Source organism: Cryptotermes secundus, unplaced genomic scaffold, assembly GCF_002891405.2.
Source record: "Cryptotermes secundus unplaced genomic scaffold, Csec_1.0 scaffold354, whole genome shotgun sequence".
Lineage (NCBI taxonomy): Eukaryota > Metazoa > Arthropoda > Insecta > Blattodea > Kalotermitidae > Cryptotermes > Cryptotermes secundus.
The window spans coordinates 160280-183537 of record NW_019737392.1 but is presented as its reverse complement, the minus strand read 5'-3'; the positions used below and the strand labels follow the sequence as shown (position 1 = coordinate 183537).

General features: G+C 35.1%; 1 protein-coding gene across 19 annotated transcripts in view; it reads right to left on the bottom strand.

Annotated features, from left to right (window-relative positions):
- Nucleotides 1-23258, bottom strand: part of LOC111870292 (calcium-activated potassium channel slowpoke) — a 201517-nt gene that overhangs the window by 157821 nt on the left and 20438 nt on the right. For all 19 annotated transcript variants that reach the window (XM_033753771.1, XM_033753772.1, XM_033753770.1 and 16 more), the window contains one exon: nt 19496-19663. In XM_033753771.1, the coding sequence (XP_033609662.1) occupies nt 19496-19663 (168 nt within the window). The remainder of the gene's footprint in view (nt 1-19495; nt 19664-23258) is intronic.

The window sequence follows — 23258 nt, the reverse complement described above, 5'->3', positions numbered from 1 at the left end:
GGTAATTTAGACAAATTTTGTTTCATAAGAAAGGCAAATATTGCATCTGGATAAAAACTGTGTTCTCAGTATGTTCTATACTCCACATTTAACAGCGAAAACTAACGACTACAACAACCTTGCTTTGAAATTTGAATCAGTTTTATGATTACTTGAAAATAAATGGCATCTCTGGCCTGCTTCAACTACAAAATGTTGATAATTATTTTCACTTTTCACAGTAGCTTCAGAAGGTTTATATTAATTAGTAAATGTTAAAAAATTCAACATATTTACAATTATGACTTCATTATTATAAAACATATCACTTGTTATAATAAAGAATGTAGTGAAAGATTCACATTCAAATAAATGTATTAAATTTATCATAAATATTTATTCAGTGAGGGACATTTCCTGAATTAATGTGATAACTATTTAGAACATATTAAGTTGCATAATTTGTTATTTTGTCAACAGTAGTTTTTTTTTTATAGTTTAGACAGGCACTGTGCAATTATATGTATTCTTGGATATTTTATTTGTAAAAACATTTAAATAAAACACTGGACTAGTATAAATTACTTCAGAGTAATAAGAAATTTTAAATGCATCAGTCCAAAATCTAGCAATATAGCCTACTACATACAAAAAGAGAGAGAGAGAGAGAGTTGTGAGAAAAGAGCAGCCGACAGTTTACATTATAAAATACTGTTACAGGTTAATGATAACACACAGGGAAGAAACAATCATTCAAGTGCAATGTAATTAATATCTAAATTAATAAACTGCAAACAAAAGAAAAGATACACAGCCAATTCATTCTTTCCACACCTACAATTTAATTTGTATATTATATACACAGTGCTGCAGTTTCAATATGGAAGCAAGCAATTCAATACCATCCATGAACATTTACATTTAATCACAGAGAAGAATTGGCTGTTCAATTCTTTTTACTAATCATAATCAATTAAAACGTTACTGATGGAAATACTGGTTTCTTAGACAATAGGGAAGGAAGTACCATAAATACAGTCCAAAGATATCTCTAAAAGCAACTATTTCTTGAAATAGCCATGATTACTGAGGAGAGGAAACTATTTAAGTAACAACTTTCAATTGCTATATGTACTCAAGAATTTAATTATTTAATGACCAAAAGTGTTGTTCTTTGAAATAATAATTATTTTTTACTTCTCAATGAATTTGTTATTATGGTAGGAGAATAATGCAAACATTTTATACATTTGAAATAATTTAAGAAGTTATATTAGTAAGTACTGGAAAACTATTTAACCATAGGAACACAAAGGAATGCCTACCACATACAGCACAAGACTATTTCATACAGTTCATATCATCATCAGTAATCTGTCAGACGACAGGTCCACAGTCTCTTCCAAAACAATTCCTCCACTTAATGCAATCTAGAGCTTTCTCCTTCAAATGACAGTATCCTCTTCTGTCACCAAGGTCATCCAGCATCTTCTTACGTCTTCTTCCTCGTCTTCTTGTCACTTCTATCCGCCCCTCTATCTTTCCTTCAATAACTTCTTTTAGAAGACAGTTACCGCGTAAGATAAGACCAATCCAATTAGCCTTCCGTTTTCTTATTTTGTGTAGGATATTCCTCTGCTCACTGACTCTAAATAACACTTCTTCATTTCTCACATAATCGGTCCAACTGATCTTCTCCATCCTTCTCCAACACCACATTTCAAAACTTTCCAGATGTTTCTGATCTACTGCCCTAAGTGTCCATGTTTCAGCCCCATACAGAGCTATGCTCCAAATGTAGCATTTCACTAGTTTCTTCCTCAAATTTAAGTCCAATTTGCTGATAAAAAGATTCTTCTTCTTGCTAAATTCAGCTTTTGCCATGGCAATCCTGGATTTAATTACAGTTCATATATGTCTGGAAAAATAAGCTGAAGTGTATTTATGTTCGTTTTCAGCTTATGTATCTGCTTAATATTAGGATGGTTTTATTATGTCTACTGTTACCATGAAAGGAGTTTTGCACTGCATCTTCTGTATTACTAATTGTTTATCTGTTGTGTTCCATTCCCTGCCATGTTGTCTACACTCCCCTGATTTATTTATTTATTTATTTATTCACTTCACATCCATGGATCATTATACATGACATAGGACAAGTCAACTTATACAACTTATATATGGTGATCATCTCAGAGTCTGCTGCAAATCATCAAGTAACTCTGGTGGAAGAGTCCAATGCTTCTCCTGCTAAACTGAACCATCAAGACTTTGACTGCCAGTGGAATCGACAAGCATACAGGTCAACAAATCATAATAAAGACCATCAGAGGCTCTCATCACAGTAACTGTGAAGACTTTCTATCTTCTGGAATATAATGCTGTATAGCCTGGTGGAAGTAAACTGACAGTTTAGAAGAAAATACTGATCCATCTTCATGGTCAAAGAGTAAACTTGATGTCTGCTTCATGACGATCCCTTGTTTAGCTTACTCTTTAAACACAAACATGGAACCAGTGTGTTCCTCCAAAATATTTGGTGACTTTCACTGGATAATGTGGTATTACATCCCACAAGACAGAGTTCTTCAAAACCCACCTAGATATCAAGAGATGCCAGAAATTTTCCCTGCTGTTACACGCATATTTCTGTTATGTTGCTGAAAAGTTCACATTCAAATGCTGAATTCCTCTTTTGAAATAAAGCAAAGCCTCAAATCTTAAATAAAGCAAACTTGCAAAAAGAAACTTTGATCTTCTGTGAGAAGCATGTCAGGAATTTTCAAAGGAAATATTCAACTTCAACACCGACTTGATCCAGATTATCTTCACTAGGCTCTTGGGATTTTAATTCAGTTCATTTTTGTTCCATACTGACCTTGCCTACCTTCATCTATTTATGGCAATACCAGAGTCTTTTATAATACTGAACTGTAAACCTCTAACATCTAACTTTTCATGCATGACCATTATCAGGTAGGTATCTTACATGAATACACACTTATATAGGCAGAGGGAATAACATGACTGAGTGTTCATCACACAGGTAAAATAATGTAAGAGCTGCAAAATGGAGCTCAGAATTTATGAGTGGACTGGCACATTACGCATATGCTCATTTGATGGTAGTTAATCAATGAATTACAAAACAAAACAAAAGACAAACTCCATGGTTTTAGTCCACAAGCGAACTATACCAACCGAGCAACCGCTGCCTGTTGGCGAAGTTAGTGCCAACTTAGCAAATAGCGGGTATCACTTGGTCAGCGCCACAATTCCCCATGGCCATTAATCTTGGGTTTCTAGACCGGAGCCACTATTTCCTTGAAACAGCTCCTCAATTATCCTCACGAGGCTGAGTGAACCCCGTTCCAGACCCACTACTTCTCAGAAAATCTGGTAGCGCCTGGAATCAAACCCGAGACCTCTGGATCTGTAGCCAGGAACTCTGACCACAAGACTACAGAGGCGGTCTTCAGTGATTTACATGACACAAAATTAAAAAGAAACTGTAGTGTGTATATACTGTTGAGTTTTCAATTCCACTACAAGTTTGAATCCCTGCAAGATGACTTGATGGGAGGAGCATCTGCCTTTACCACCTGAGCATATGATTTGTGGGAAGGTCTCAAATGATAGCACAGTTCTTCAGTCTTCTCCATGTGCACTCTGCATGTCAGGTGTGTGCATCATGCCTCAATTATTATATCTACCAAATAAAAAACTATTACAAACCTATAGTTTACTTCCCTTTCCCCATGAATACTACAGATGCCACAGACAAGGTTCAAGTGTTGTTCATTCTTACAGGTTTCCACAGTAAATGTACTACCTAAATAGTAATGACTGAAAATTTAAAAAAAAAAACTTGGAGCACAGCAAGCACATTACATTTTAGACAGTGCCATAGAGATTATTATTATTTTTGTTGTTGTTATTACTGTAATTGTACTGAAAGGAAATCTTTAAAAAATTACTGTCTTATCATTATATTTATGAACACAAAGCAAATGAGCTATGAATTATGTCAATGTATATAAAAACTTTGCTACAACACGCCATTTATCTCATATTCATTGCATGAATTTCTAATGTAATTACCATAAATGAAACGAAATTGTTTCAGTGTCTATTCTAATTTATAAAAACTGCAATTCTTCTGTTATTATTGACAGGTCAATATATTACAATATATTACTGGACACAATCAATCAAACCTAGAGCAAATGTTGCCTTTTTATTTTATCGTGAACTTTACAGTCTTACTAAACAGACAAACGGAAATTGTAAATAACTGAGAGAAGATGTAAATGTTACATGCAATAAATTAATATTTCATATTTTTAAGATATCAATAAATAAATCTGCATCTTGATTTCCATAAATATTTTCCTTCCAGTTCACCCTATATCCTTCATTATCTGTCAATATCAATATACTGCTTTTCTAAGAAGGAAGAAATCAGGGGGAAATTCTTTACTAGGGTAATCCAGTATTTCCACCAGCATCAATATAATAAAAGAAATTCATGCTTGAAAACCTTGAATGTTCAGAATCTTGCATAATTTCTTGTTTCAAAATATTCACTATTTAAATGGATTTGAACTGTACAGAAATGGCATTTACAATTTTGTAACGATAGTTTTAGTTTTACACACATACCACAAAGCATAAAGAAATTCTATGGCAAAAATATTATGTTTAATGTAATTTACATCTTCCAAATCTGACAGTGAAAATAAAAAAATAACAAATTCATAACTATGATCTAAAATGTGATGCCAAGTCGTTTCATAGAAGGATACCAATGTTTCAGAGGAACCTGTTCCTCCATGTTCATGTTAGAAAAGTAAATTTGATGCTGCAGATTCGCCTGAAACATTGGTGCTCAACTAACAAGCAACATGGCATCATATCCCAGAAGACCATAATATTGATACTCACTGCCATGATGTACCTCAAATCTTGAACAATGAAATGTATTTTCAGCAAAAGAATGAAGCACTCTAATATTCCAGCAATAGCCAATTTCCAAAGCAGAAATCCAGAATCACTAATCATTTGCATTGCTAGATACACTATAAATGTGTTTAACTAAAATGTATTAATCTGTTTTAATGTGACAATTTCAAAAATTTTTTGTATAGCAACATGCCCAATTTTGTGTTTCACATTAACACAATAATAAATTTTCAGTTCCACAAAAGGTGTAGGATCTGTTAGCTGATTAGGTGACTGTCAGTTTTTTCAATAAGGATTATGTTCCATGTTAATTCCATGTTAGTTAATATACCCCATTTATGTTCAGGTTATGTTTAATTTACTTGCAACTGATGCACTTTTTTGTAATACCAAAATTAGAACTACCAAATTTTAAATAACTGACAGAAACAGTACTTATTATAAGATTCACTTTTTGTTTGTATTTTGGTATTACTACATTACTAACATGTAACTAAATAGCAACTCAGCTTTGCCAGCTAGACTTCACAACAGCACCTCAGTATCATAAGACTTTAAATTAGGAGTCTGTAATTTTTGCATGCAAGATCCTGTAATATTATCAAGGTGTTCCCACAATTACATGAGACATGAGTATAATATGTCATGACAGGCAACCATCTTGTGGTTTGTCATGGTGTTGGAAGGTACCTCTTTCCATGCTCACGCTTGTACTCGCCCCCGTACTTGGATCTAGTCCCTACCAGCTCTATTATCTCAGGGATGCTACTGGCAAAAATTGCCTAGAAGGTAACAGGGTATAACAAACATTATACAACTACCACCAGCTACCCAGCAAACTGAATCATAAATCATTTTGCAGTAGTAAGGCATCTCTTTAATTTTAAAAGAAATTTATCAAACTACAAGTAAAATGTTTCTACTAATCTTATTCTTCCTACAATCACTGTCTGAAAAATCTTATTCTGCTTTTCATATCTAACTACATTGGTACTTATCAACACCACAAAGAAATGATATTGTCTGACTTAACTTCTGTTCAATGAATAAACTGATTTAATCTACATAATTAACTTATATAAATCTTTTGCAGACAAAAAATTATTGCAACCTGAATGCCAACATTTGTAATGCTACACCTTAACTTTCTTCCATATGTGAAGAAAATTCACTTAATTTAGGAGCTAAGTCAGCATTTTGATCACAATTATAAATGAGGAAACAAAGTTCAGAATTTAAAGAATTCTACATTATAAACCAGGACTCTTTTGCATATGAATGATTCAGTATTTATAGATCGGAATTGTACTTTGTACTATATTCTCAACATGGCATAAGAAGTGCATCCAAACACAAGACCGTAAATTGTGAGCAGAGGAGCCAATGATTCGGGTATAGCAGTCCTTTTTACCTCCAACACGAATAAGAAATATTGCTCACATGCCTTTGAACTAGTTACACAGTTCAAACACAAATATGTCTACATTTACTGAGTTTTTAAACATCATCAATCCTGTTTTTTCTTTTTAATTTATAACACAACGTTTTGGAGACTGGATTCCGTCTCCTTCTACAAGGAGAATGAACTGTATAAAAAGGATGAAAAACTGCAGAAAATTTTTGTATCTGAATATTTAACCCACTAACTGATTATCTATGTATGAAGTTAGTCTGCTTTTTAATGTGAATCAAGAGAGCCCACATTTCTAGCAAAATGTAATAATCCAGTTTGCTAGGAAAACAAACTGACTGCAAACAAAACATTCTACATATAATACAGCACAACAATGGGAATACTGGACAGAAGAATCTATGTGCATTGCTCCATCAAAACGACTGGCATACATATGAGTAAAGGAACTAAATATAAGACAGTCCATGTTGAATCTTTATATAATAGTGAGCCTAACTGCATGTGAGCATGTGTGGGCACAACTGTATGTAATTCCAATATGGCCAGTTTGTTTAGCCATATAATTAAAAACAAATATTATGGTCATCTGGGATATGTTGCTGTGTAGTCTGGCAGACAGATATGAATATTTAAGAAGAACCTGCTGCAGGTACAGTACAATCCCCAGATTTAAACTGTACAGAATGTGACACATTATCATTTATTCAAGATTAAAGTATGTGATGATGCAGAAGTGTCAGGTTATATTGTATGCAAGGCCTTATGTGTTTGTGTATATTATCAACATAAAATACTGACTAATAAATTTACAAATTCATTATTTCATGTTACATTTATGGTGAAACCGTACATAATACCTGTACAGTTTTTCTGTAGTTTGACAGCAATGCACATATTTTTCTTCTAATATTCCCTCCTAATATAGAACTTCAAATGAATTAGAAGTTTCATGAATGCTATCAGAGCAATTTCAGTTTTCTATTTAGCATAAATTACTGTACTGACATGCATAATATTTAAAATCATTATTGTAACTGAATAAGTTGATTGAAAATGTTAAGATGCCTGTGTTTCAGCCAGCAGACATTTTCCTTTTTTCTAATTGACTGTTTCAATTAAAATAACAGGTCATTCCCTACTACTTTACAATGCAGTGCACATTTCACTGTGATCATTCAGAGTCAGTTTTACTGGCTAGATAACCATTCAGGAGTGTTCCAATCCTTATCAAGTGTTGCCTGTGGCACCACTTACAATCAGATCATTCTCAATGTGCATATGTGCAGATGGAAAGGCGGGAAAATTGTAGAAGAAACAGAATTACCATACACTACATAAAATGCACTGCTTAACTGGAATACTACAACTGTGCAGAACACTAAAATTAATACTTTAATATTATGCATCACAATCCTGCATTCAATGGACATATTCTAAGAAGTCCACATTCCTTGTCAACTGCACAATCCCAACAGTTTCAGACAACCTGACCTGTTATAGAAATAACAGAGAATGTCTTTTTAGGATATGTCAATGAATCGGCTGAAATAAATACCTAGTGCAACTAAAGCAACTTTTTTAACCAAAAACATCACTACTGGAAAATTAACAGTAAAGAGTTTGGGGTACAGGATATAAGTAAATACTTCAAAATATATACTCCTGTCCATAAATTTAATTTATAAAGATATATGTTTTGTTGAAAAGGTCAGCTACAGTGGCTACTGTCGTATGTATCAAAAAGAAGTTAAGTGTCCTTTAGCAATCAAATAAACTAGTACTTCAAACACACGCTTTGTATTATACATAACCTATTATAAATAACTGTTTAAAAATATACTATAATATTATGTTCACCTTTACTAACTAAAATATAATGTTACAACATTCAGAAGCTACAACTAGGCTGTGGTACACACTGCATACCGAACAGGAGCACATTAATCAAATTATAGTTTAGAGGCTCTAAAATTAACTGGCACAGTTACCAACCAAAAGAAAAGCATCTGATATTGTAGATCTGTTTTATATCATGAAAAGAAATATATATATTAACTTGGAACATAGAAAAGTGTATTACTAAAATGCTTAGCACATGATTTCATGATATTATTGTCATCATTATCATCACTCTTTCTCTTTTTAATATTATAGCAACTGAACTCTAAGTTAATGACTGGAGGTTCAAATCCCTATCAGGAGAATTTGTAAGTGTTCAGAGGTAGCATACATGACATCTCAACAACAATTACATGGACAGACACTGCTAGATAAAGTCAGACGTGAGGTTGTCTACAAACAGTTTGTGAGAGAGAATATAACTGATGATATTAAAGTTTACAGAAGTGAAAGGAACATGTATCGAGAATGCCTCCATATATATTTCCATGACAAACTCTATTTTATAGGCCTAATGGCGACTTGGGATGCCCACAAAGAAGGTAGAGGGATAAATTTTAGCCTAGAATGGGTCAAAATGGCTTAAACCTTATATAGAAAAAGAAGAAGAGTACCTTGAAATAGGCTATGACTGTGTTCTCCCCAACTCTTTCCAGTTCACCAGAAATGATCAGCCTCCCATATCATTCAATGCTAAACGATCCATAATAAGAACATCATCTATTGACTAATGTGGTTGTTAAGAAGAGATTATTGTTATCATTATTTCACCAGTGTAATGACAATTATGAACTGTCACTGATTCTAATAATGCTCACTATGATGTCACAGATTCAAACAAGGGTTGCTTAGTTTTGACTGAGGTGTAAGTAAAGTCCCTGGACTCAAACACACCACACCATAACAGCCTTTAAGAGGAATGCAAATAAACATTTTTTTATTTCCAACCTCAGTAACAGAAGAAAGTAAGTGGTTGCCTTCAAGATGACTAGGTGATTATATAAGTCTCAATAAAGCATATAAGAACTTCTTGTTAACTTTCCAACAGGATATATTAAGACGTTCACTACTATTAACATCAAAGGTTTATTTCTACATTAAATATATAAGTAGTAGTAACGTAATGGTTAACTAATTAAACACTATGCCATGAAGGCATATGGGGGAGTGGATGCACAGATTCATGTGTTCTTGACGTTGGCATTAACTGGAGGTGACTGGTCAACTTAATGCTCTGGCCTCTTTACCCCTGGGGAAAGAGGCCCCCCTACCTACTGGATGGGAAGCTTGGTGGGCCCCAGAACCAGTCTTGATGACGTGGGGAAGACAAAATGTTTGTCTACCAGGACTCAAATTACGACCACTCAGTCGTCCTGACCGTATCCAGTCATGGTACTGACTGTGCTAACCCAGCTCCATATACACAGTATTACAAGTAAAATCAAAGCACTATGCTTTTAAATTGTTTATAATGGGGTGTGCAATAACGAATCACTACAATTTATTGTTTCACTTAACATGACACCATCTTTGTAGGTTATAAAACATGGCTGTAACCAATTTTAACATATATTCTAACATTTTTCTGGAGAAACCATGAAAAATCAAGAAAAACCTGTCATGATAGCTGGTGTCTTGGTTGAGAATCAAACAACGCAACTGACTTTTTCTGTAGATCAGTGTCATACACTGTACTAAGAATGGTTATTACCTTCTAGTGGCACCCACAGTTAGTGCTCTAAAATAATGCAGCATATTATAGTTACTTAAAAATAATTTAAATTCAGCTCTCTAAACAAGCAGAAAAATGTGCTCCATATAAGGATTTATATTACTAAAATTTAATGATAAATAACCCATAAATTCTAGGAATTAACATTTAATTATCTAATAATATCAGTGTGCTACTAACAACTATCAAACTATAACTCAGTTCATAATACTCGAATTTTCTTAAGTTCTTTAATGTCTCAGGGGCAAGTACTGGATTTCACAGTAGTACTATTTATTCCTGTACTTTGTATTCTAACATTTTAAGAACTGCACTTCTGGTGTAACAGGTTACTCAGTTGAAAGCTTTGAATATTAATTCCCACGTATGTATAGGCTGCAGAGAAAGTTCGTGAATGTGATCCTTACTGTACAAAGTGATCAAACAAATAAAGCAAAGAGAAACTAATTTACTTCCATAACAGCAACAACCATGAGCCTTGATTTCTTATGCAATTTAACACCAACTTCAATTCATAATTACTTGGAAATTCAGAAGGCAAGTACCTTCTTCTCTGTGACACTTTACAGCCTACTTAAACTTCAAGAATTGTGAATGCCTTCCCTGCATGCAAATTATTATGGCCTCAAAAGTTTGCATGATTCAGCATGCTTGTAAGATATTGACTCATAATACGTGTAATATTTAGAACAGACAATCTTTCAAAACATCTGGGTTCACAAATGTCAAGAGATTAACAGATATTGATGTACACATGTACATTTTGCTTGACAAGGCTCGAAGCATCTTCTGTCTTGAAAGCAAGAAGATAAAATCTATTGTGCCAGGCCAATGGAAAAATACAATTATGTTCCGTAAGCTCATGAAGATAGATGTGAACCTACAGCCAGATGCAAGGCACATTTATTATGTACAAGGCTCCAGCAGCAATAACACTAGCAATGGCAGCGGAAAGTAAACACTAAGAGAGGTGCAGACGATGTAATAACAAGCAGGAACACAGACAGAGGAAAGAACTTATAGCAAAATTCTTCGGTTGTATTCTGGACTCCATGGACACAAAACAAAGAGAACATGTGTTAATCTAACTAATGAAAAATCCCCATCTCCCTTCCCACTTTCTTTGTAACCTATACATCTGTATAAATTATAAATACTCGTATATATTGCTAATGATTGCGTTTGCCTTGCTTTACAGATAACATTTGAATAAAGGTGTAAAGAAAAGTTGTGTTACTGATGTTGTCATCTCAAATAGGCAGAAGAGCAATGCCAATTACTTGGTATAGAATAGTAAGAGGCAGCAGAGCAAAATGGCCTGGTATTCTTGCAGAATATCAAAGAGGAATGAAAGAAAACAATTATTAAATTAAATATAGTTATTTAAAGTCTGTAACAGAATGTACAGGAGTATTCTACGTCTTCTTAGAATAGTTGCTTCAAAAATGCTGCACATGGTATAATAAAAGATGCTAAGATAAAGTCAAGGTGGTTAAGATATTCTCCAATGACAAACTTCTGACAACTCAAATTATATAAAATGCCCTTATACATATTACTATATATTCTGTTGACATAAGTCCTGTATAAATCGAATGAATTTATATTGTTTTCACTTTACAACATGTTTCGGTCATTTCAGCCACCATCAGGTAAGTCATTTTACATTAACACTCTACTTTTCTGCTTGTTTTCCCCTGCACTGGCCAGTGTTTGCAGTTTTTAGGGGGAAGGTCACATGTCATTTACAGCATTAATTCCACCTACAGATCACATGCAAACTTAAAATATATCAAGTTAAAATAAAGTTTAATTTTAAATTAAGTTAAAATAATAACTGGTCTAAGTGCATGGGGAAACCTACCCCCTCCAATAATAATAATGTTAAAATAAAATAATGTTATCGATTAAAATTTCTCCTGTTGTAGCTTTTAAATATCTTTGGATTCCTGGTTATTGACAAGTGATCCATATTTCATATAAAAGTGTAACTCTGTATTCCAGCACATTTATCTACAGTATGATCCAAAAGTCTTGATCCATTTTCATGCATTCATCAATCTTTTTTGTTTGCTTCAGCCTAATCAAGAAATATGCTCAACACTGAAGTGGAAATAGCAACTGTTTCGGAGCAATTGCATGGATTAAGTCATCAACGAGTGCAACAGGATTTTGAATGAAAATTCAGAAAACCAGCTCCTACTATAGCCAATATCCAAGTTTTAGTTAACAAGCTCCAGAGAACAGGAAGTGTGCTCGAATAGAAACGTTCAGGCAGATGTTGAGGATGACATATGATATATATTCAGCAACCAACTGTGCAAAGCCCACGTGCATCAATTCGCCACTTAAGTAACCAACTTGACATATGATGGACAACTGTTTGCAGAGTTTTGCATTCTAAACTTACGAAATGAGCATATCATCAAGTGCGTGCCTACCTCAATAACACTTTTCAGAACATGTGGATGGGCACAGCTGTCTCAAAAACATTGGGCGCCAGGTCCCCAACTTAACACCGTTAGACTTCTTTTCCTGGGGCTTCATTAAGTCTAAAGCAGCGTCTACACGAGCACACAAAATGCATCCATTGTAACGAACGTCATGATGTCCATTGTAGAAATAAACAAGAGAGGCGAATGCTACGCTTTCTTCTGGCTCCATTGCAGACAAAAAACTACGTACCACATTCTGCAACTGTGTGGTATCCTCAGCAACATACGTTCGTTACAACAGACGCATTTTGTGCACTTGTGTAGATGCTGCCTAAGGTGTACCGATCTACTGACCTACGGCAATGCATTTACGAAGCAGCACAAGCATTGGCAGCCAACGTGCTTTGTGATGTATTCAGAGCTACTGTGGCATGTTTGAAACAATGTATTGAAATGGTAGGGGGGGGCAAGCTGAGCTGTATTGAATATGTTACACAACAGTGACACCCATAACATATCTAACATTCATTAACTCTGATGAAGCCGTTCTGTAAAATGGATTCAGGCTGTTGATCATTCTGTATTATTCAAATTTTGGCAGCTGTTAATGCTTTTGGATGACAGTAGAACAAAGTCTTCACTTGTGTTATCTGAAAAATGTTTCTATTATTAGTGCATTTATGCATATTCCTGGTTATGTGTAAGGTGGTGGATATTTTATGCTCTCTTACCATGTACTGGTTTGGATACATATGCGTATTTTTTTGTGTACTTGTTTCTGCTTGTAGTAAAGCTTAAATACAGTACATACTGTGACATATTCGCCCAAAGCAAGAGTTGTGGAGTCACAGCAGCCAACCGTTTCTAGGCAGTGGCCCATAAACAACAACAGAGGAATGATGTTTTTTTGCACAGTCCATGTAGATAGTTGCATATGTAATAATGGAATACATCATGTCATCACTAAGCAACAACTGCACTGCAACAGAAGAACAGTGTTTTCCATGCAGTTGTGCGCAGATGTTTTAAGTAGGACAAGTTAGGAGTCAGTCAGCTGTATTTTAAGTTAAGAAGAGTTAGTTGAGGAATGGTGTCATGAGATTAGTTCCACAGTTGGAAGCCATTTAGTTCAGCTGAGGAGCTGCAGCTGAAAGGTATTAGCCAATGAGGACAGGAGTTGAATGTATGAAGACCAGCAGCAACAGCCAGCCATGGGTCGAGAGAGAGTGAATAGATTAGCAAGTAAGCGACAGTTTCATAGCAGTTGTAGTTAGTGCGAATCATTAGCACCACAAAGAAATACAACTCATCGCACAGAAGGCATCAAGTTGGTGGGAACCTAAAGCATGTTGTGTCTGAGACAGATGGCTCTTGAGCACTAACCCAATGTGAGACACACTGGTGGACAGTGCTCACCTCATTCTGTAAGAGATATGAAAAATTAATAGTGGGCCATTCAGATGCCAAGAAGGAAATGGATATAGTGTGAGCTTCTACAGTTAAAATAGAAGCAAGTTGTTCAAAAGTCACCCAAAGTGAATGGAAATGCTGCCAATTGGAAAAAAATAGACAACAGAGCTCAGGCCAACAGGCAAGTTTCTGGATGGACCGGTTTATTACACGCATATGCAGCAACGTACAAGGAAATGAGGGACTGCCTTCAACTATGCAGCATAGAATCAGGATAGGGAGATATTTTGCAAGCAGCAAAAAACAAATGTCAAAAGAGAGACAAACTCTGAAGACGAGTGCTGCACTCAGAAACGGAAGAGGCCACCACAAACTTACCAAAACCCATGGCCAGCAGCAAAGAATAACTTCATTATGCATCTCAGGGATTTGCCCATGGAAAAAGTGGAGATGGATAACGGAGGAAAATCCACTAAAACACGTGGAACAAATGAGAGTAAGGACAAAGGTAGGTCACCTCCCATCGTATTTACATCAGAAGCCAACTTCATTAGCCTCCAGAGAGAACTGTAAGTGTCATGAGCTGGGAGTTAGATAAATACTAGGTGATTCAAATATGACCGGGACTGATTTTTTTGTAAACAAGCCGCACTGCACAGCAGCTGTGCGACCTTGAGAGAGTGAAGCCACAACCTCCACCCTCCCTCCTGTTAGGGGTAGAACCTGTTCAGTCCTGTCTGAAAGTTGCTAGAGTGATGAGTGTATAGAATGTACCGCGGAGCATGGAACAACGTATTGTGATCAAATTCCTCGTTGGAGAAAACGTCCCATTCGCTGAAATTCACCACAGACTCCAACAACAGTATGGGGAAGAGTCTCTCATGGACCCGTGTGTTTGAGTGGTGTAAGTGCTTCAGAGAGGGCAGAGCGCGCGTGGAGAATGAACCGCATGATCGTCGGCCGCAAACATACGTCACCAAGCCAAACATTGATCGTGCAGACACACTTATTCATGAGAATAGGTGCATCACTATCAAGGAACTTGGAGCAATGCTGTCCATCGGTGTTGGTAGTGTAGAAGACATCATGAAATACCATCTGCACTATCGCAAGGTGAATGCACGGTGGGTACCACGCACTTTGACAGACGTGAACAAGATGGTGCGCATGCAAGTTGCAAGTCGTCTCCTACAGCAGTTTGAAGATGAAGGTGATGCATTTTTTAAGTCTATAGTGACCACCGATGAAACGTGGGTGCACTACTTCATTCCCAAGTCCCAGCAATCATCAAGCGAGTGGCGGCATACCAGTTCTACCAAACCCAAGAGAGCGCAGAGGAGTCGTTCGGCAGGAAAAGTGATGGCAACGTTCTTCAGGGACTGGCAGGGGGGTATCCATATAGACTTTCTGACAGATGCCAGAACAGTCAATGCAGCTTATTACTCAGACCTCCTGGCAACAGACGTGAAGGAAAAGACGATCCAAGCGGAAGAGAGGTGGAAAGTGGGTAGCCTTCCTTCAAGACAATGCACGCCCCCATACGGCCAAAACAACAATGGAAACCCTCCGGAAATTGAAATGGAACCTTCTGGCACATCTGCCGTACAGTCCTGATTTGGCATCAAGTGATTTCTACCTGTTCAGAAGGCTCAAATCAGACTTGCAAGGCATTCGGTTTGTGGACACGACGCTGTCATCTAGAATGTTCGGGAGTGGATACGCCGCCAACCACAAAACTTTTCTGAAAAAGGCATCAGGATGCTTCCAGAAAATTGGAAAAAATGTGTTGACTCCGGAGGGGAGTATGTTGAAGACTGACATGTGCAAGTAAGTGTTTGGCAATTTTGGTTAAAAAAAAAATCAGTCCCGGTCATATTTGAACCACCTTGTATTAACACATATATATTTTCTGATGTTAAGTACAAATTATTGAAAATATTTCTAAAATCCAGAAACCCATACAAGATGGCAAAGTGAAGGAAAATGAATATGTTTTATGAGAAGTCACTCATTTATTTCCAAGTCACCAACTAAAGGATTCAGCTGCTATGATGTCCTGGTGCCCAACATTTCTGCAGCCCTAGGTTAAATCTGATTAAATATAATGATTTTCTAGGGCTTGATCTGTAAGGGATAATATGTATACAAATTCTCAAACTCAAGATTGCCTCAAATATGGCTTTAAACTATAAAATTTTCACATATGTTTACAGTTACGTTTCAGTATGTCAGCATTTTTACCTTAAGTACTGAAAATCATTTATTTAAAATATGTATTGTGTATATACCAACCACTCTTTTCTTTCAGTTAGTACAAGCATTGACGAAGAATCAGTGCATACTGGAAGGATTGCCAAATGTCAAAAGCTGGTGCATTGTATATTTCTACCTTGAGAGTAAAACTGAGCAAACATGAATTTAGAGAAAAAGGGACTGGTATTAGTTATTCATTTCAGTAATTTCTATAAACTTTATTTGAAAAATTTTTCAATTCCATGAAAATTAAGCAAACTATTCTTTAAAATCGTTTTGCTCTTGAGATAGCTGACTGGTTAATATTATGTGAAAGTATAATTTTAAACGCTGAAAGTCTCCACAGTGCTTTCATATGTATATAAATTAAATTTTTAGTTTGAAATTGAAGTTTAATGTATACTGTAAGTGTAATTTATAAATACCTATTTAGGTTTTGATTCTGTTTATCACAAAATTCAGTAATTCAATTGAAGTCTTATTATACAATGAAAACTTGAAGTAAATATGAAGCAAAAATCCAAATTCTTCAATGTCAATGAGAACTGGTTTAATTTACATATGCATACATTTTAAAAAGGGTTGCCAACATTAAATTACATCAAAATCTGTTCATATAAGGCATATAGACAAGCATTAATAACAGAAAATTATTTTCTTTAAATTTTAAACTTATAATTTGAAATATAAACACTCCACACATCCACAGAATAAGCAAATATAAATATTAATATAGATAAAAGCTCTGACAGAATGACTAGTGTATCTGTCATGGTGTCATAACAGGGTTATGGACAAAAACATACACATCTACAGATATGATGAATGGTGATGGTGTCTCACCCTGCATTGAAGTCTCTGATCATTACTAAATGTGTGAAGCAACAGAATGGGGAAAGAAAATGTTAATGAAGAAGTTGATGCTTCTCTCTCTCTTGGTCAAGAGGCAAACAGTACAAAAATAAAAACAGTTACTATCTCTATTTCAAGCTGTTAGCCCATCACATGCACACTCTTACATACTTTCTGCTAAATGCCATGTAAGAGGATCCACAACTCAGCCAAGACATTAGTCATCTCTTTCAGATTTCATGCTATTCCTGAAGTTCACAACATTTCAGAACAATGCTTGGAACAGACTTGAGAAAAGTTGTTTATTCCTATCCTTCATCCAGTCTAAATTTTGAACAAGAGAATACTGCAATTGGATACTTAATTTCATTTTTTTTTTTGTTTTTTTTTATGTAAGAGCAGAGGATCCTCCTCCAACTGTGTACCTTCAGTTGATCAACAGTGATTTATGGATAATAGACAAAAATATTTTGACTTTACATTGAGATCATCTCTGCCAATTCTCTCAAGAGTTGTTCACAATACAGACAGAATTTATGTCAACAGGTTTCTAATTAGATTAAGATTCAGAAACAAACACATTAGAGAATGAAACTACATAAAATATGATGCTCCATGGTGAGAGCACTGCACACAAATCCAAGAAACTTGACCTTATACAGATTAACTTAGCCATATTCCCCATACTCTTTCTGCATATTTTCAATCGTACTTAACAAGTAACATCTTGCTGTCACAGAAAGTCTCTGAGCTTGTGGATTTATATTAACCAACAATTTTTTTAGTTAGACATCTGACAATTTGTAGTGGGTTAGCATTACAAACATGGATCCAAGCTATTTGAGACACTTAATTGTTCCCATTTTGACTGCTGAAGAGCACCACTTGTGTGAAAACATATTTTCAAAATAAATGGATCATCATGTTGATGCCAGCCAGTCTAACTGTTACATAATTTAATTCAATGTTCACTTTTATTTTCAGATTTTCTGAAATCAATAAATGACTTTCAGATTATATAAACAACTGTCTCAAGCTTTTTCAATATCATGGAAGGGTAGTGGAACCTCTTCACACATACACATGCCAGCCTTTCAGTCACACATAAACAAAAGATTTCTCAGTAGTGACAGTGAGACAAGTGGGCTTCAAAAGCCATAGTTAGTATATTCAGATTGGCCATTCCATTATGCTAGATAGGAGTAGTACCATTAATATGAGACATAGAGACACTCGCACACACAGATAACTGAAGAAAGGTGAGTAGCAGCAACAAGAGAAATGATGGCAATTCCCCCTGCGGCCTGCTGCTATGGGCACGCGGACAAAGAACACACACAGTTACAATCGCATTACAAAAAGCAGAAGTCATCCCTCAATGATATCAGTTACACTTGTTTCATAATAAATAAATTAAAAAAAAACTCTAAGATCGTCGCATTTCTTGTAATTTCTTTACCTCTTAACAAGTAAGATGACTTCATATGTGGCATCAATGTTTACTTTTCCAGTATTTAAAGGCATTAAACTATTATTTAAATAGGAAATCTGTTTTTTTTAAATGTCCCCCTTTCTAGCATCACACTAATCCATCTGAGTTATCTAGAAAGTTCAGTAAAATCTATAATTCAAAAGAGGGTTACAAATTAAAAATAAAATTAGTAATTTAAATCATGAGCCATTGAAAAAAAAAATTGAAATTATCAGTAGTGACTACCATAAAATTCCTATAACCCATATGTCATGAATGAAGATTTCAGTGTAATATGCAGTACTAATTTTGAAGAATATACAATGGAAGAAGAAAATTTCAACAGTTATAAATGGAAGTTTCAGCAAACCTACAATAAAAGTGCTAAATCTGAAAAAATTCATAACAGCACATCTGGGTTTATCCATCAGAAGAAAAAGCACAAACTTTTAAGTATTTGTACCTCTCTGCTATTATCATAAAAGCATTTATTTTACCCAAAAAAAACATGAAGTAAACTGTCTTTGAAACTGCCTTCCATAAAGCTGACCGTATGACAAGTATAATAATTTTTAACGGAAATTTCGCATCAATATGTCAGGACATAATTACAATTTCATTATTTCCATGGCTCATAATATCTTATATAGACAGTGATATGTCAATTCAATATTACTATTGCATTACACTATATATTTAGTTTTAATAATAATCAATGTCAATATTTTTTAGACTTATAGGTAATCTTTCTAATTTGGCAATTAAGCAATAAAAACTACAGCATCAGAATTCAATCATTTTAAGAAATAAAGCATGTCAAGCAACTGATACAACTGATGTTATTCAAATATGTTTCTGTTTTTAAAACGGTCTGAATTATGAAGATATGTATTTGTGTTCTCCATTCTCAAGAGATTCTAATTTTTAAGAATAATAATTACAATATACTGTGAGCAATATATTGCCTACAACAAACTAGTTATTGACACATCACTGATAAACAGACAATACATAAAGAATCAGAATAAAGAAACTGAACAAGAGAGATTTTAATATTGAAAATAAAATTTATAGTTGTATGAACTTACCAACCCAACAAGGAGGAAAAATACAAGGAACGTACGACCAAGGACAGTCTGGCAGTAGACATCACCATAGCCCACCGTGGACATGGTCACAATGAGGAAATACACACATGTCCAGTAGGATAACTGCTGAGGATTCTGGAATTCTAATGGATCTCCGGAATTCTCAAGCTAAAAGAAAAACATACATTTTGCTTCATATAAACTAAAAAGTGTGCAGTAAAATACTTCAGTGTTTTGAACAGGAAATTAGAGTTTTGAAAACTACATATGAAACTGAATGTTGCAGTATAGTTGTATACATCCCTGCTCTAGCTTGGGGAATCCAATTCAAATTTTTATTGGGGCATTTGGCTATCCTGATTAAGGTCTTTTGTGATAACTGCCTGACCATATAGGCAAACGACATTTAGTAACTTCAATTTAAAATGAGAAAATTGTGCTTCTCTTCAGATCCTTCCCAACTGACCATCTGTGAGCATTTTGTCATGATTTATTTGACACAACATTGCACAGAATAAGCAACAAGAAAACTGTAAGCAGGGTGATTCTTTTTGCTTGGAAACATTTTTCTGCCACAAAATGCTACTTCAATCATTCACCAAAATTCAGTAGTTTTTGTACTGAAACCTGTTTTTGAGAATATGTAATGAGAACAAAACAGTCTGGTCATAAATTATAACCGGTCAAACTCTCCAAATTTAACTAGTTACTGTAATAAGGGAAGAAAACATATGTTTTTGCCTGGAATAGAAGTGTCATTGTGTATGATTAAGTATGATGCTGTGTTCAGTCACTGACGATTTCTCTGACTGACAGAGGTGGATATGCCATTAGTGTCCCTTCACCCTCATCTGAATGACATGTTCAGTGCATCAATGTACATTTTCCCATGCTCGCAGAAGATGCTATATATGGCAAGTGTTTTAGGCCAAGGTAATTCCTGACAGGAAAAATGTAGCTGACGACTCCCCAGTGAGATGCCTGCTGTCTTGCACTGCAGCCCACTAATGCATTTGAATTTGGTATGGACAAAAGGCAGGAAGGCCACTAATGTGGGTTCTCTCTAGGTGGTCCAGCTTGATATTGAGGGAAACATACAGTATAATGGATCTGTCTTGTGCTGTGTTTTCACAAAAGGTTCTCTGGAGTAGGTCCAGTATGGAGACCCTCTTGGCTGCACATGGCTCTGACCCTGTGTGACAATATGAACAGCATTGTAGGCTTATCTGTTAAAGCAGGAACCTCCACATACAAACTAGAACATTGTACAACTAATGGCAATCCTACAAGTGGCTTTTATTTAAATAAGAAAAAGACCAAAAATCGATTTTCATCAGAACAAAATGTTTCAGTTTTGAGCAGTGTAACATAGTTGTGTATATCATAATATTAAAATTTCCAGCATGAATGTGTTAATTTTCAAAATTCAGAGATGATATTATTAGAATGAAAATACAACAGCATTTGGAATCTTGAAAACTGTAAATGGAGGTTAACATTTTGATGTAGTCCCCAAAATTCAGAGAATATTCTGCAATTAACATGCTATGTAAAAAAACTGAGGATTAAAATTCTTTGTATGACAAGTATATTGTGGCATGTGGACCTGCTGCGGGGCAACAACCATGAGGTAAGCAAAATCACAAACAAACATGTTTGCACAGCAACAGTTGGAAACAGAAACAGAGGAGCAGTGTTTTCTTTGCAGCCCATGCCGAGATGTTATAAGGATGACAGTTGGAACAATGAGTTAGATGTGAAACGGTCACCAGCTGGTAAAAACATGAGCACTAAGCAGAGGACAATTCTGGTATCCGTCATCAGGCAACAACTGGTGAAGACATAGAAAACTGAGATTTTTTTTTTGCTGTAGTTACAGCGATCTTAGGGGGCATGCGGTAGCATAGTTAGTTGAGGCACTATGCTACAAGCTGGGGTTCAAGTCCCGATGAGGTCATTGGATTTTTTCAATTGACCTAATCCTTCCAGCTGCAGTATGGTCCTGGGGTCAACTCAACCTCTAACAGAAATGGGTACCAGGAATATTCTTGGAATATTTTGAGGGGTAAAGGGCAGCCAGCACATAGGGCTGACAACCTTGCCGCCATCTATGAGCCGACTGTCTAGAAAATGTGAGAACCTCAACATCTCATAACCCTATGGGCCCCCACGGCCTGTTACAGGGATACCTTTACTTTTCTTTTTTTACAGCAATCTTTAAAGTGTGTAACTCAGCGAGACTGATGTAGTTATTTGTACGAGTAGTTACATTCTGCAAGTGTCCAATAAATCAAATTAGCAACCCAAACACCGACTATAGTCACACTCATACACGTGACAATATCTACTGATCCAATTAACCCTTTGAAGACTTATTTTAATGGTCCCTGCTTTTCCGTACAGCTACAAGCAGATGGCAACAAGTTACTGCTGTTTCAGGATTATTTTTTTTAATATTCTTTGGTATCTTCATTGTTTGCATCCTGTTGTGTATTACTATACAGAATTATTATACAAATAGCACATACACAACTTACATTCGGACACCCACCATATAATATGTAAGTAATCATTTACACCACACCATACGACTATACATCACCCAAAATTGAACCATATTAGAGCATCTATAATCTACTTTCAGGGGCACATAATATTTAAAAATAAAACAAACTCAAAGAAGACCCCTCTAATCTATGACACAACATCACAGACCATCAAAAAGATTTTAATTCAATTTTAACTTCTGATTTATAATGTTTTACACTTTAAAACTAATATTCAAACGTAATGAAACAGAAGAATCATAATGAAATTTATATTTATGACCATTAATATGGATCCACATTAGAAATACAATTCAATACAAGTCGTACATTTCATGAATATTGCCTGATGATCAAGCTGGATCGAAACATATAGCACATGTATGTTATGAACAGATATTAATACAGTAATATTAGTTTATTTATTAAGAATTTGTTCTGTCACTGGTTTTATAATAATATTATATTCTTTGTTATATCTATGTTGATGAATTAAATGAATTCTCAATCAATCAAGTTTTTAGTCTAATACATTCTAGGATTTTAGAGCTTTTAACAATTACGTATTTAGTGAGTTGACTTGTTCAAGTGTTGCAGCTGTAACAGTATGTATTGTATTGTATTGTATTTTATTTTCATCCGTTTTGCTACATAGTAACATTTGGACACGTCATTCATAATATAAGTTAACAAAATAAATCTACATAGTTACAAGCATACTAGGAACTATATTGATTGATTTATCCAGGAGTACAACTTAACAAACAAACATGATGATGTCCAAATCATGACTCATCGCTCCTAATTTAACACTCCTGAGGATATTTATTTTAATTTGACACTAAATGACTCCTAGACTTCAAAGAACATGGGTATCAACTCATATATCAATTTATCTTACTTTCAAACATGACAATTTTCCATGATGTTTCCTGCCACGCATGTACACACACACACCCTCTTCTAGAATAATAGAGCTACCTAATGTGACCTTAATCTTTACTCCTAGTCTTTCCTTTTTAGTTATATATGTACACTGTAATTTCTTAATATGACTGTTATTCCTTGGGATTACTGGCTTTTGGACTTTGTCCATCATCCTCTATACCTGACATCATCCTCAGAACCCTTCAGGATCCACCTCTTATCAAGTAAGTAAGTAAAAAATAAATATGAATATGAATGAATATGAATATGAACATAAGAGCATAAGGCTG